General features: G+C 45.3%; 2 protein-coding genes across 2 annotated transcripts; both read left to right on the forward strand.

Moving 5' to 3' along the window:
• The first annotated feature begins 2,528 nt into the window (after positions 1-2,528).
• Positions 2,529-3,579, forward strand: LOC8053061. The gene has a single exon (XM_002434373.5). It carries the CDS (start codon positions 2,722-2,724, stop codon positions 3,427-3,429), a length of 708 nt encoding a protein of 235 aa, XP_002434418.3. The 5' UTR covers positions 2,529-2,721; the 3' UTR covers positions 3,430-3,579.
• Positions 3,580-5,180: 1,601 nt separating this feature from the next.
• LOC8053060 lies at positions 5,181-7,603 on the forward strand. Its single transcript, XM_002434372.5, has one exon. It carries the CDS (start codon positions 6,372-6,374, stop codon positions 7,080-7,082), a length of 711 nt encoding a protein of 236 aa, XP_002434417.3. The 5' UTR covers positions 5,181-6,371; the 3' UTR covers positions 7,083-7,603.
• The last annotated feature ends 4,315 nt before the right edge of the window (positions 7,604-11,918 follow it).

Genomic DNA, 11,918 nt, shown 5'->3' on the forward strand with positions numbered 1-11,918 from the left:
CACTATATACAGGTGGAAACGTTTAGTGATGGGGAATATTTCGTTTAATCTTTATATTTTTTTCTAATTTTATTTTTTTATATTTATTATTTTTATGTTTAAATTTTTAAGCTATTTTTTATTTTTCTTATTTTTATTTTTAAATTTTTAAGTTATTTTTTACTTTAAAAAATTATAGTAGTGTAAAATATTATTAACTTTTTAATTTCTTTTTTATTTATTTTTACTTTTATTTTTTGTTGTCATTTATTTATTTATTTATTTATTTATTTATTTATGTTTCCTTGGATATTTGGTTCCTGGTGTTTAAAAAGTTGTAAATGTCCTCTTTAACGGCGAAGGAGAATATGACATTTTGAGGAAGAAGAAATATATCACTGAGTTGTTAGTCAGCGCTGCGAGTCTGTTTTCTCCTTGTATGCCTGTAGGCTGTAGGTGTGACTGTATACCCGCGCTGTTCCACCCAAGCATGAATGACCAACCAGCCCAAGCATCCACATTATCACGTTTTACAATAGTGTCTCGTCAATATGGACCCCATAACTATGGATGCCCCGCTGTGTGGACACCACTTTCGGGAAGAAACTAAAAAACAATTCACGCATTTTTGTCTCGTTATTACGGATAACTCAAATTATGGACGATTTTTTGTGGGGGAACGGAAGTGCCCGTATTAACGAGACATCACTGCCTTATTTTGTGGTCGCCCATAACGGATACGCCTACTAGGTGGCTGAGGACGAGGGTACACGTAAAATGTCTATAAACCCGATTTCTCAACGAATATAGAAAATTATTTCTCTCCGACACGAAATTGTTCTCCGATGTGACACTTAAAAATAAAAACAACAAAAAAGTCAACAACTGTACAGCTTGCGAAATCGCTCCTTCTTTGTAATTCTTTTTGCGCAATGTTATGCCTGTACCGGCTTTCCTTCTGCTGAATAGCCCTTTCTACTGATTGTGTATTAATGAAAAAAAAAGTTTAATAAAATAACTGCTGAAATACCATCCATTCCTTTTATTTGTTTTGTTTTGATTTTATATCTGCTACTGCCGTTATTGCAGTTATTCTAAAAAACTACATTGTTTTTCAGTACTTGACAATCTGTAACCTGAAAGTGCGCCCTTCTTTAAATAAAATAATAATGTCATACCGGCTGACGCTATACCACAATTTAAAAATATATCTTCGTGTGAGGTTAGATATTAGCATATTAATCACTTTTAGGTATCACTCGCGACAATTTATTGGCACCACTAATTGATTAGAAGCATACAACTCCAGCTTCTACTGAATGATAACCGAATTACATTCCGATTGATATGCGTCAACGAAGGTAACGGACATTGTTACTTTGACATTAAATTGAACATGTTTTCCTCCTATACCAGTACGACAATGCTCGCAGAATTCGCACGCTACGGTGATGCATTTGAGAACATTCGAAAATACCATGTCACGCCCTATGCACTGGCTTCGCGACCCTCACTCATCTTGTTCCGAGCCAGCAACAAGGTCGGGAACCCCCAAGGTCAGCGACTGCGGGGCTTCCCTCAACCTTGAATGTACTCGGTGTCAACTTTTAGAGGTTTCCGTTTCATCGGCACACTCGTATTCATTCCTTTGGCAATATGTTTTTCGAGGTTTCCGCTTCATCGACATCCTTCTATTCATTCCTTTGGTGATGTGCATTTCACTTGGTTGCTGGCATTTTCGCTTGACTTGCTTTTTCCTGCCTTAACTTGTCTGATGGACGCGAACCACCCGTCCTTTGTTCCATTGTGGGGACTGTTGAGCTGTTTCCTTCTGAAATTGGATGCCATTTTTAGTGTCGTGGCTGGCAGTAGACCAGTGAACGTGATCCGGGTGACGAATTTCGCGTCATTATCTTATTGCAGCGATAATTAACGAGAAACCACACTCAATGCAGACAGCTTTAGGATACTGTGTGTTCTCAGACTTAGAGCTATAAACCAACACAACTATCTGACGTCACGGCACTGTGCATGCGCGGATACTCCTCCCGGCTCTATTTTCTGCGCACACGCGGGACCCACCACACTTGGTGTGCGCGAACGCGGACTTGTTTGTAAATAGTGTGTTGGTGTATACTGCATCCAAAAACGGCCAAGTAACAGCAAACGCCTGTCGGTTGCTCACAGAAGAATCCCCGCGTAAGTTAGAACAGTTTGTGTGAAACAACACTTTTATAATGAATTCCATGTGCACAACGTAAAACTAGCTTGTACGAAAAAGGAGGGGAAAAAGCGTGACAATATTGCGGATGTCTAACAATACGAAAATATTAAAAGCTAGAATGTCTGACCCAAACCACCGAGGCTGAGGACAGCCCTTCCGGTGACGACAGTCTTTTTGGTTGTTTTTGTCACAAAACACGCTTCAAAATACAAGCGTCAAATCTGAAGTGTCACTGGTGGTGACAGTATCCTTTGACGTATGCCCCACGTCAATGCCACGTTGTTTTTCTGCGCATTCTACTGCATAGGAAAGCAGACCTTTAAAAGGGTTCCTTTTCGTGACATTCAGTCAGACGCCTCACTCGCCTCCAAGTCAAGCTCACAGATTCTAAACTCATCATATAATTACTGAAATTCCCTAATCGAGTCATTCTGACAGTGGGTACCGCAGTTTCTAAGACGGAATCGAAATTCCTCAATTCTGGTAGTATCTCGTAAAACGGGACATCATCGTGAACCATGGGCCCCATCAAAATTTGCCTTCTTATTCTAGGAGCAGGTCTCCTGATTTCGCCGTCTGCTAACGCAAAGTGCATCAACGTAACCTTACCCAACGTCCTCAACTTGGGATCCTGCCTCGGCCCAACTCTCGTCACGTGCCCGGACACGTCCGATGGCCTCTTGGTGGACCTCGCTAGGATCCTCCGCTGCGTCCTCCAGATCCTGCCTCAAGTTGGCAACCCCGTATCGGTACTGCATAACCTCGTTGGCCTGCTCGAAGCTGTCGTCGCAAGGTTGGGACTGTCGCCTGACATCGGCGCCCTTTCGAAGATCCTCTGTGAACCGTTGGGACTCCCAGTTTTCAACTGTGGCGCCATCAGTCCTGGCAACATCACATGCGAGACACCTATCGATATCAGCCTGCCTAGCGTTTTCAACATCGGCCACTGCCTCAACACGACGCTTCTGTTCTGCGCTGAGGGCTCGACCATCACCGAGCCCATCCTGAACGAACTCGTCAGGTCTCTTGGCTGCATCCTTTCTGCGGCACCCGAAGGGCTTCAGCTGGACCTGGCTCGATCCTTGGTGTGCCCTCTTGTGAACGTGGTCACTTCGTCGCTTGACGAGTTCACCGAGTTCCTGCCCTTTCGCTTTCTTACCCGAGGAATCACGAGAACGGTGCAACAATTGACGACCACTTTGGTAGGATCCGCGCCCTCCTGTTAATTACGGCGTGCGCGCCTAACATATCATCCTCATCGACAAAGTACGCAGGAAAGAACTCTTGTTAAAAATGTGTTTTCGGAGCTTCTTAACCCCTGACCGTAGTCACATTGATGGACCATTTTAGGGCACGCATAAAAACATCCAAGACATGATTGTGAATATCCGCCTTATTGTCGTCTTCTTACTGCGGCTTTCTATTCGTTATTTAAAATTAAAATAATAAAAAATCGTTTAGAGAAAATTGTGTACGCCTTATCCGAAATGGAGAACACACGTTGTAAGAAGAACAAATCAGCCCTAGTTTAGAAATATAAACAACACTATATGACCACAGCTGAGTGAAAACTTAGCGAAAAAATTACTCTTCGCAAACTACACTTGCCACTCGACGACTTTTTGTTTTCTTTTTTCTTTTAGTTTGCATTTCTAACTAGATGAAATATCCTTCAAAATCAAAACCCTGCTGCGAACTAGGTTGTGACGCTGGACAAAACGTGCAATATAAGAACGGCTCATCTTCCTTCTCGTGATAATATCGGTTCATATTTTCAAGGTATTTTAATGATTTCATTTTACTTAAATGCAACGTAATACGGAGACCTTTTAGTCCTCATGTGTTTGGACGAAAATATTCACAAAAGCGAACCTCCAAACAGTGATGTTTCACTCCACAGAATACATACGATAATTTAAGGCCACTGTGTTGGGGAATGAAACTGAGCTGCGTTTGGGGATTCGTGTTGGTGGTTGTGCACTTCTGTCCCAACCCTCTACAACTCCGCCTGTATCTTCGCTTTGACAGCAATATTCCTTCGTCCAGCATATTGTTTCATATGGGCTTCTTGATCGTCACTTACTGATCTCTAATGAAGTTGCCGAGCCGACGACAAGCAGAAGTAAAGTGTTTAGATACTAGAACAGCGATGTAACATATTGCGAAACAATTTCTATGTGGCTTGCCACATGCCACCTTATGTATTTTTCTGGTTTATAGATCAAAACTTTGCCATGACCCCGGATGCCCCCATCTAACTACATCGCAGATTGGCTCTCCAAGTGCCGTGCAGAAAGGTAACTTAAAAACGCGATCAGGGGAGCCACAGACGACGACGCTGAGCTCGGGTTTGGTCTGCGTAAACCGCAGTGGATCTTGATGCGATGACCGCATGATGATATTGTGACTGAAATATTTGATGACCACCTAAACGGATTTCATTTTAGGTTTTGTGTTTTCGGTATATACGAATTACCACCCAAAATAACCCCCTAGCCGGTTTCATTAAAACCGGGGGTATACAAAAAGCGAGCTGTTCTTAAATAAGAGAGAGGGAATGCACTTTATTAACAAACCAAGGTTCACGGAAAGAACTCTTTAACTACAGCGGGGAACTGCGTTCCGCCGGAACCCAGCCCGCATTGAACTGTCTGCAAGGCTGCTTCATTCTTGAAAAATCACACCTATTGTCCTGTTTCCTTGTGTTAATGGTATCGGGACATTTTCGAATTATTCGTGTTACGTGCATGCGTGAATCTTTCTTAGGATAGGGGACCTCATGCCCGTGTCTTGTTTTCTTCAATGTGATCCCCGATAAACGTCGCTCTTTTGTCCGGCGCCGAAGTGGAGCATCGAATATATAAGAAGAATAAACGCCGAAACTACGGCCCTGAATTTAAGGAAAAAATTAAGCCCGAAAACACAAAATATTAGTTAAAATATATTCGTATACTTTATACATGGACGTCTCTTGCGACCTCCTTGCTGCTACTTTATTTTCCACGACCTCGAGTTGGTCTTTTATTTATTTTTGTCATCGAATCAGAACAGAAACAACTCATTGCATTTGGGAGAAAAACTTTGCCCAAGTGTATAAGGAAATCGAGTTGGCTGTAGACGAGCCCAATCTGCCAAAGAAAGATGACAAAATCAACCCAATATGAGGCTACGAGTGCCATGATAATGGCACTTGACAGGAATTAGGCATATGGTGTCAATGCAACCTGGTATTTCAGATTAGATAAAACATCGACAACTGTGGCTTACTCCAAGCTCCCAGTTTTTCTAACAACATGTTGGCTGAGTTCCGAGATGGACAGAAACGTTGAATCCTCATTTCCAACTAAGTGACAGTAAAAGCGCAGGCTGGCTGGAGGAAATGAACATTATCCTGAAACTACCCCATACTGGGGTGAAAAAAACTTACCTCCGCAGTCAAAGCAAAAAGGCACAAAAAGATGAACGTCTGTCATATCTATTTTCTTTCAGCCGAGCGTCAGAACTACACTAAAAATTTCGCACAAACAACCCCGGGTCCGAAAGTGACAGCAGAACTGTCATCAATGCTCAAGCAGTTAAAATATCAACAAGGACGTGTCTTCGAGTGAGACGTACCAAGTGAGACGTAAAATACATGGAACGCAATGACACCGATGACAAAGTGCAAACAAACTCGTCAAACAAGAAACAGAGGGGTATCCAATGAGCAGGAAGTGTTCAAACTCCGTCACTTGATCGCACAAAGTCGAGAAACTTTCCATCCTGTTATTGCACAGGGCGTCCCCAATGTTTCCTCCGGACACAATAGACATTCCAGAGGACGCGTGTATGATGTCACTGCTGCCCCATAACTATTGACAATGGAATTATTCACCGAAAGAACCCGTCAATGTCTGACTCCCCTTCCGCGCCCTCTACACTTTACAGGTAATAGCTAGAACTTTTAAAAGCAGCTCTTCATAACTGCTCAGTCAGACCTGCCCAACAGCACGGAATCCAGCTTCGAAGCCGCGCTCGCAGTTTAGAATTTTAAACTTCAAAAAAGTAATTCAACGATACATCGCAAAGTAGGATCACCAGCCAAGAATCCGAGGCAGCCGTAAGAGCATAGCGGCAGCCTGGCACGCCAAGCGAGCGCGCCTTGAAGTTCGCGACTTTCGCGGAAATCATGGGTTTGCTAAAGGTTGTCCTTTTCGTTTCCTGTTCGGGGTTCCTGGCCTTACGGACTGCCAACGCAGAATGCATCAACGTTACTCTACCGAACGTTCTCGACTTGGGGTCCTGTCTCGGGAAAACACTCGTGACGTGTCCAGACACGTCGGATGGCCTCCTGCTAGACCTCCAAACCATCACTCGTTGCGTTCTTGAGATCCTGCCTCAAGTAGGCGACCCAGTACAAGTGCTTGACAGCGTCCTTGACCTCCTTGAAGTCGTCCTCGAAAGACTGGGGCTTTCTTTCGACGTCAGGGCCTTGTCCGAGATCCTCTGTCGACCGCTGGGACTCCCGATTTTCAACTGCGGTAACACCAACGCCAGAAACACTACATGCGGCCGACCTCTGCAGGTCGGTCTTCCCAGCGGCTTCAACGTCGGCCACTGTATGAACAGGACGCTTTTGTTCTGCGCCGAAGGAACGCCCGTCACCGACCCTGTCGTGCGTGAGCTGGTAAGGGCCCTCAGCTGTATCCTCTCCGGGGCCCCCGAAGACATTCAGCTGAATCTTGTCCGATCCCTCGTATGTCCGCTGGTGGACGTGGTCACATCTTCCCTGGACGAATTCACCGAGTTCCTTCCTTTCCGCGTGCTGACACGCGGAATCAAGACGACGGTAGGGACGCTCACGGACAGCTTGCTCGAATCTGTGATATCCTGCCCGTAGCCGCTCTTCGACTGGTTCTTCGTTTCTATGTGTTTTTTCACTAACCACCGATCTTACGTGATGTTTTGTTAATTTCTGTCCGCAGGATTTATTTGCTTAAGCTAGTGTCACTCTTTATCTATAGATATATCAGCGCACGTACCGGTTCAGACACATTCACATATATTTCAGGGATATACGATGTAATACTGGCGGATAACTTTCTGTGGCTATGCAGTCGAAACTATGGGCGCCCGTGCGCTCGCAAGTCTGGAGCTCCCATCAGAGCTGTGCCTACACGTCCTTTCAATCTTCTAAAATGTCACAGAAAGTTTTTCGCGAGTATACTGATTGCGTCGTCATTTTAGAACTGTTACGAAATTAGGAAAAAAGGTTAAATCACTTTAAGATGCACATAATTAAACCTCTCATTATTTTTAATGTGACATGAAGATTGAGTCCTAAAGTTTCCTGCCTTGTACGTTTATTCGCACAATAATTACGTCATGGGTATTAAAAAAATGTTTACGATCTTTTATCAACTCAAACGTGGTTTATACGGTAAAATGTATAGACTTCTGTGGTGTGGACTCTTACTTTTTTGGCCACTCAATATATTTCGTTTCCCGTATATAGCAACAATATATATATATATATATATATATATATATATATATATATATATATATATATATATATATATATATATATATATATATATATATATATATATATATATATATATATATATATATATATATATACATACATGTTAGAAAAAGACAAAGCTGCGTGTGAGTTGGTTTACGCGTAGCCTACTTGTTCCTCACGACTGAACGCTTAAGCCGCTTATTAGTTCGTATACATGATCTTTAACTAAAATCAAACCTTTCACTTCGCCAGGAGCACGTCACAGTCGCTTGATAGCGGCCACTTTCAACGTGGGGACTTCCGGGAGGGTCTCATTCGATGAGAGGCACCGACAACTCCAGGAACGCGGGGCGGTGCTTAACGCGCTGCGCTTTGAGGTTTGTGGCTGGTTCTTCGCCCTTCTTATGGGTTACTGGCGCAATAGAGTCGTTTATGATTTCAAAGATTCGCGTTGACTATGAAGCTCCCAAATATTCAACATCCCCGAGCCTCCTCACTGCTGAAATTTAGTCATTCAATGAGTCTGACTGTATGACTCGAACAAACTATTCCTATATGCCCCTTATTTTTTTCGGGGAGCCCGTGCTCACCTACGAAAGTAGAGAAGGAAACGTGAGAGAGAGAGAGGAAATACTGACGGGCACGGGTCGTAGCCGAGGGCCGAAGGGTAATCATTAGTTAGATGGGGAGGGTGCAGCTGATAGAAGATAATGTTGCGAAGATGAAGATGGGACATGCTTCGCCACTGTTGACTCCGCGGCCGCGGATGAGAGCCGCAGCCGGGAACGACCGAAAACACGGCGGCAGGAACCGATGATGAAGGAGGCGGCGGTCACAGATTCCGCACTGTATAGGGATTCAATCCGATGATGTTGAAACGGAAAGATCACGCGGTATCAGAGTTCTTCGGGTATCGTCATCAAGCACACCAGATCCGAGCAATGTGTTTATGCGACCCGTGGTGAAATGGGCCGGCGTAACACCATTTCAATGCGATGAAGGCTAAGGGGAGAAGAGGGCGCGGTGGTGGCGCATCGGTCGCACTTCCGGTCTGGAGCTGTGGGCAGAAGTCCCCATGCTAGACGTGTATTCCTGTGTTGTTTTGAAAGAAAGAGACAAAAACTTGCCTTCTCGTCAAAACGCCGCGACTGGGGCCTGCCAAAAGTGTCGAGAAAGGTTTGAAGGTCAGTTTTCACGTGCTCGGTTCGTCCGAGAATATGGATATGTGCAGTGAAAAGGGAAAAGCAGACGCCGTCGGACAACGATTGCTTGGGCGGGAAGCACTTTGGGTTGAATTCACTGATACTTGTGGTCATCAGATTTATTTGTTTTGTTCCAACATGAACGCCAGAAAACCGCCAAGTTGTGCTGACCACGTTCAGTGCGTCAAGTTTAAACGGCCACCTGATCGTTCGAATTGTCGTCTGCTTGTCGTCTGCTTGTCGTCTGCTCTCTTAGACGACGCCGGCCCGTAGACCATATCTTGGCCCGGTACTTGCGATAAGAAGTAAGTGCACGCCTCAAAAGACTTAAATTTGAAGGTTGGTAAGCAGGCTCGATGTAAACAGCAGATACAAGGAGATGTTGATCATTGTTACCAGTGACCATCACCGACTTGCTAGGCCTGATTCGCATGGTCCGATTTTGCTTTAGATTTTCAATATCGATGTCGACCATCTCAGCTGCGGTTCACGCTTTTGCAGTCCGAGCGACGTTGCGACTGAAAATTGCGAGCGAAATCTCATCATGCGAATGAGGCTTTAGCGTACATTCTGCGGAGTCCACGCGGAATGAATCGCCGCATGTCACATTATTGACGCGAACTTTTGCGGTGTAACGAGCCTCGTTAATTTCGCTGACGCTGCTCAAGGAGTCAGACATCGTTAGGAGGACGTAGAATCAACAATTCCAACGCGAAAAAGAGCGCGGGGACTCACACCGGCGCCGACAACATCGCATTTTAATGGTTTGTTTATGGGCGACGGCGAGCTTTTTGCCCCCACCCCCCATCGCGCATGCGCGGCGCCGGTGGCGTCCGCTAGGGGCGCTCCGGGCGCTCCGGTTTGTTTGTAAACATGAGTTGGTGTATAGATTTCATTTTCCGGAAACGGGCAATCGAGCCGATTGCACTCTTAAGGAACTTTCCGTCGAACGATTAGGAGAAGCCAATCTTTGCTTGCTCGTTTGGCTATTCCATCCACGTTGGAATCGCGTAAAAAAAAACGTGGATGACAAAAGAAAATTATATAGGCCCAATATACAATTCAAGGCCCGAACTTTAAAATGCAACCAAACAATTAGCTATAAAACTGAGGAAGATCAAATATGAAACGAACACATGGACATTAAAGTGGCACTTAAAGTGATGCTGAACCGAAATCTGGATTCTACAAAACACGGCGACAATGTCGTGCAACGGAATGCTACAAACACCAAAACGTCACTCATACACCATTATCTAAGGCGGATGACCGTATTTCTCAATAAAAAAAGTCGCATTTGACAGATATGTTCACGTCTCATTTCTCCGAGAAGAAGAGGGAACGGCCTCACGTCTTCTCCGCCTCGCCGTCTCGAGGGGGCGAAACGAAGAGAGGAGGAAACGAGATATCTTGACGTCGAGCGCCTTGTCGGCCTCGTTCAATCTCGACCGCTTTCTCCAAAAATACGGCCGTCCATTCGAGATATCGCCTTACGAGTAGTGTTGTAGGGATTGTAGCGTCCCGCCACCATCTCCTGAATTTTTTTTTTTTTTTTTTTAGATCCAGATTCGGTTCACCGTCTCTTAACACTCGCGATGATTCAGTGTTTAAAATGAACCATCACAAAGGTGTGCGGTGATTTGTACTTGTGTTGTATGCTGTATGGGCAACGGGAAGTTAGTCAGCCTCAATGGACGTCCGCTGACTCCGCTGTAGATGATAAATTAGTCAGAACGACCGCTATACACCAACTCATCTCTGTGACGACACGGCGCGGTGGTGGCGCGTCGGTCGCACTTCCGGTCTGGGGCTGTGGGCAGAAGTCCCCATGCCAGACGTGTATTCCTGCGTTGTTTTGAAAGGAACCAGACAAAAACCTGCCTTCTCGTCAAAACGCCGCGACTGGGGCCGTACCAAAAGTGTCGAGAAAGGTTTGAAGGTCGGTTTTCACGTGCTCGGTTCGTCCGAGAATCTAGATATGTGCCATGAAAAGGGAAAAGCAGACGCCGTCGGACATCGATTGCTTGGGCGGGAAGCACTTTGGGTTGAATTCACGGACACTTGTGGTCATCAGATTTATTTGTTTTGTTCCAACATGAACGCCAGAAAACTGTCAAGTTGTGCGGACAACCTGTGGACTACGTTCAGTGCGTTCAGTGCGTCTTCAAGCTCAAACAGCCGCCTGATTGTTCGAACTGTCGTCTGCTCTTTCAAACGTTTCTGCTTGTCGTCTGCTCTCTTAGACGACGCCGGCCGTAGATTAAATGTTGGCCCGGTACTTACTTTACGAAGTACGTGCAGGCCTCAAAAGACTTAAGTTTGAAGGTTGGTAAGCAGGCTCGATGTAAACAGTAAATATAAGGAGATGATCATTGTAACGAGTGACCATCACTGACTTGCTATGCCTAATTGACTTAGTCCGATTCTGCTTGCGATTCTCAGTATCGACGTCGACTATCTCAGCTACAGTACAAGCTTTTGCAGCCCGGGCGGCGTCGCGACTGAAAATTGCGAGCGAAATCTCATTATGCGAATCAGGTTTTATCGTACTGCGGCGTCCACGCGGAATGAATCGCCACATGTCACATTATTCACGCGAAGTTTCGCGGTGTAACGAGCCTCGGTAATTTCGCTAACACCGCTCAAGTAGTCAGAGATCGCAAGGAAGACGTAGAATCAACAATTCGAACGCGAAAAAGGGCAGGGGGACTCACACCGACGCCGACAACATCGCATTTCAATGGTTTGTTTATGGGCGACGGCGAGCTTTTTGCCCACACCCCCATCGCGCATGCGCGGCGCCGGTGGCGTCCGCTAGGGGCGCTCCGGTTTGTTTGTAAACATGCGTTGGTGTATACTGCTATACTCCGTGAGACAAGAAATTCAGCGCGAGCTCGCTAGCTTTCGCAGTGCTTTGGTTCCGCGTTCCTTCGCGTTCACACTGTGTTAGCAAGGGCAGAAAGCTCGCACTGAAGACGAATGGAATCGAGTGGAGTATAGGAAC

Source organism: Ixodes scapularis, unplaced genomic scaffold (assembly GCF_016920785.2).
Source record: "Ixodes scapularis isolate PalLabHiFi unplaced genomic scaffold, ASM1692078v2 PGA_scaffold0__279_contigs__length_252992795, whole genome shotgun sequence".
NCBI lineage: Eukaryota > Metazoa > Arthropoda > Arachnida > Ixodida > Ixodidae > Ixodes > Ixodes scapularis.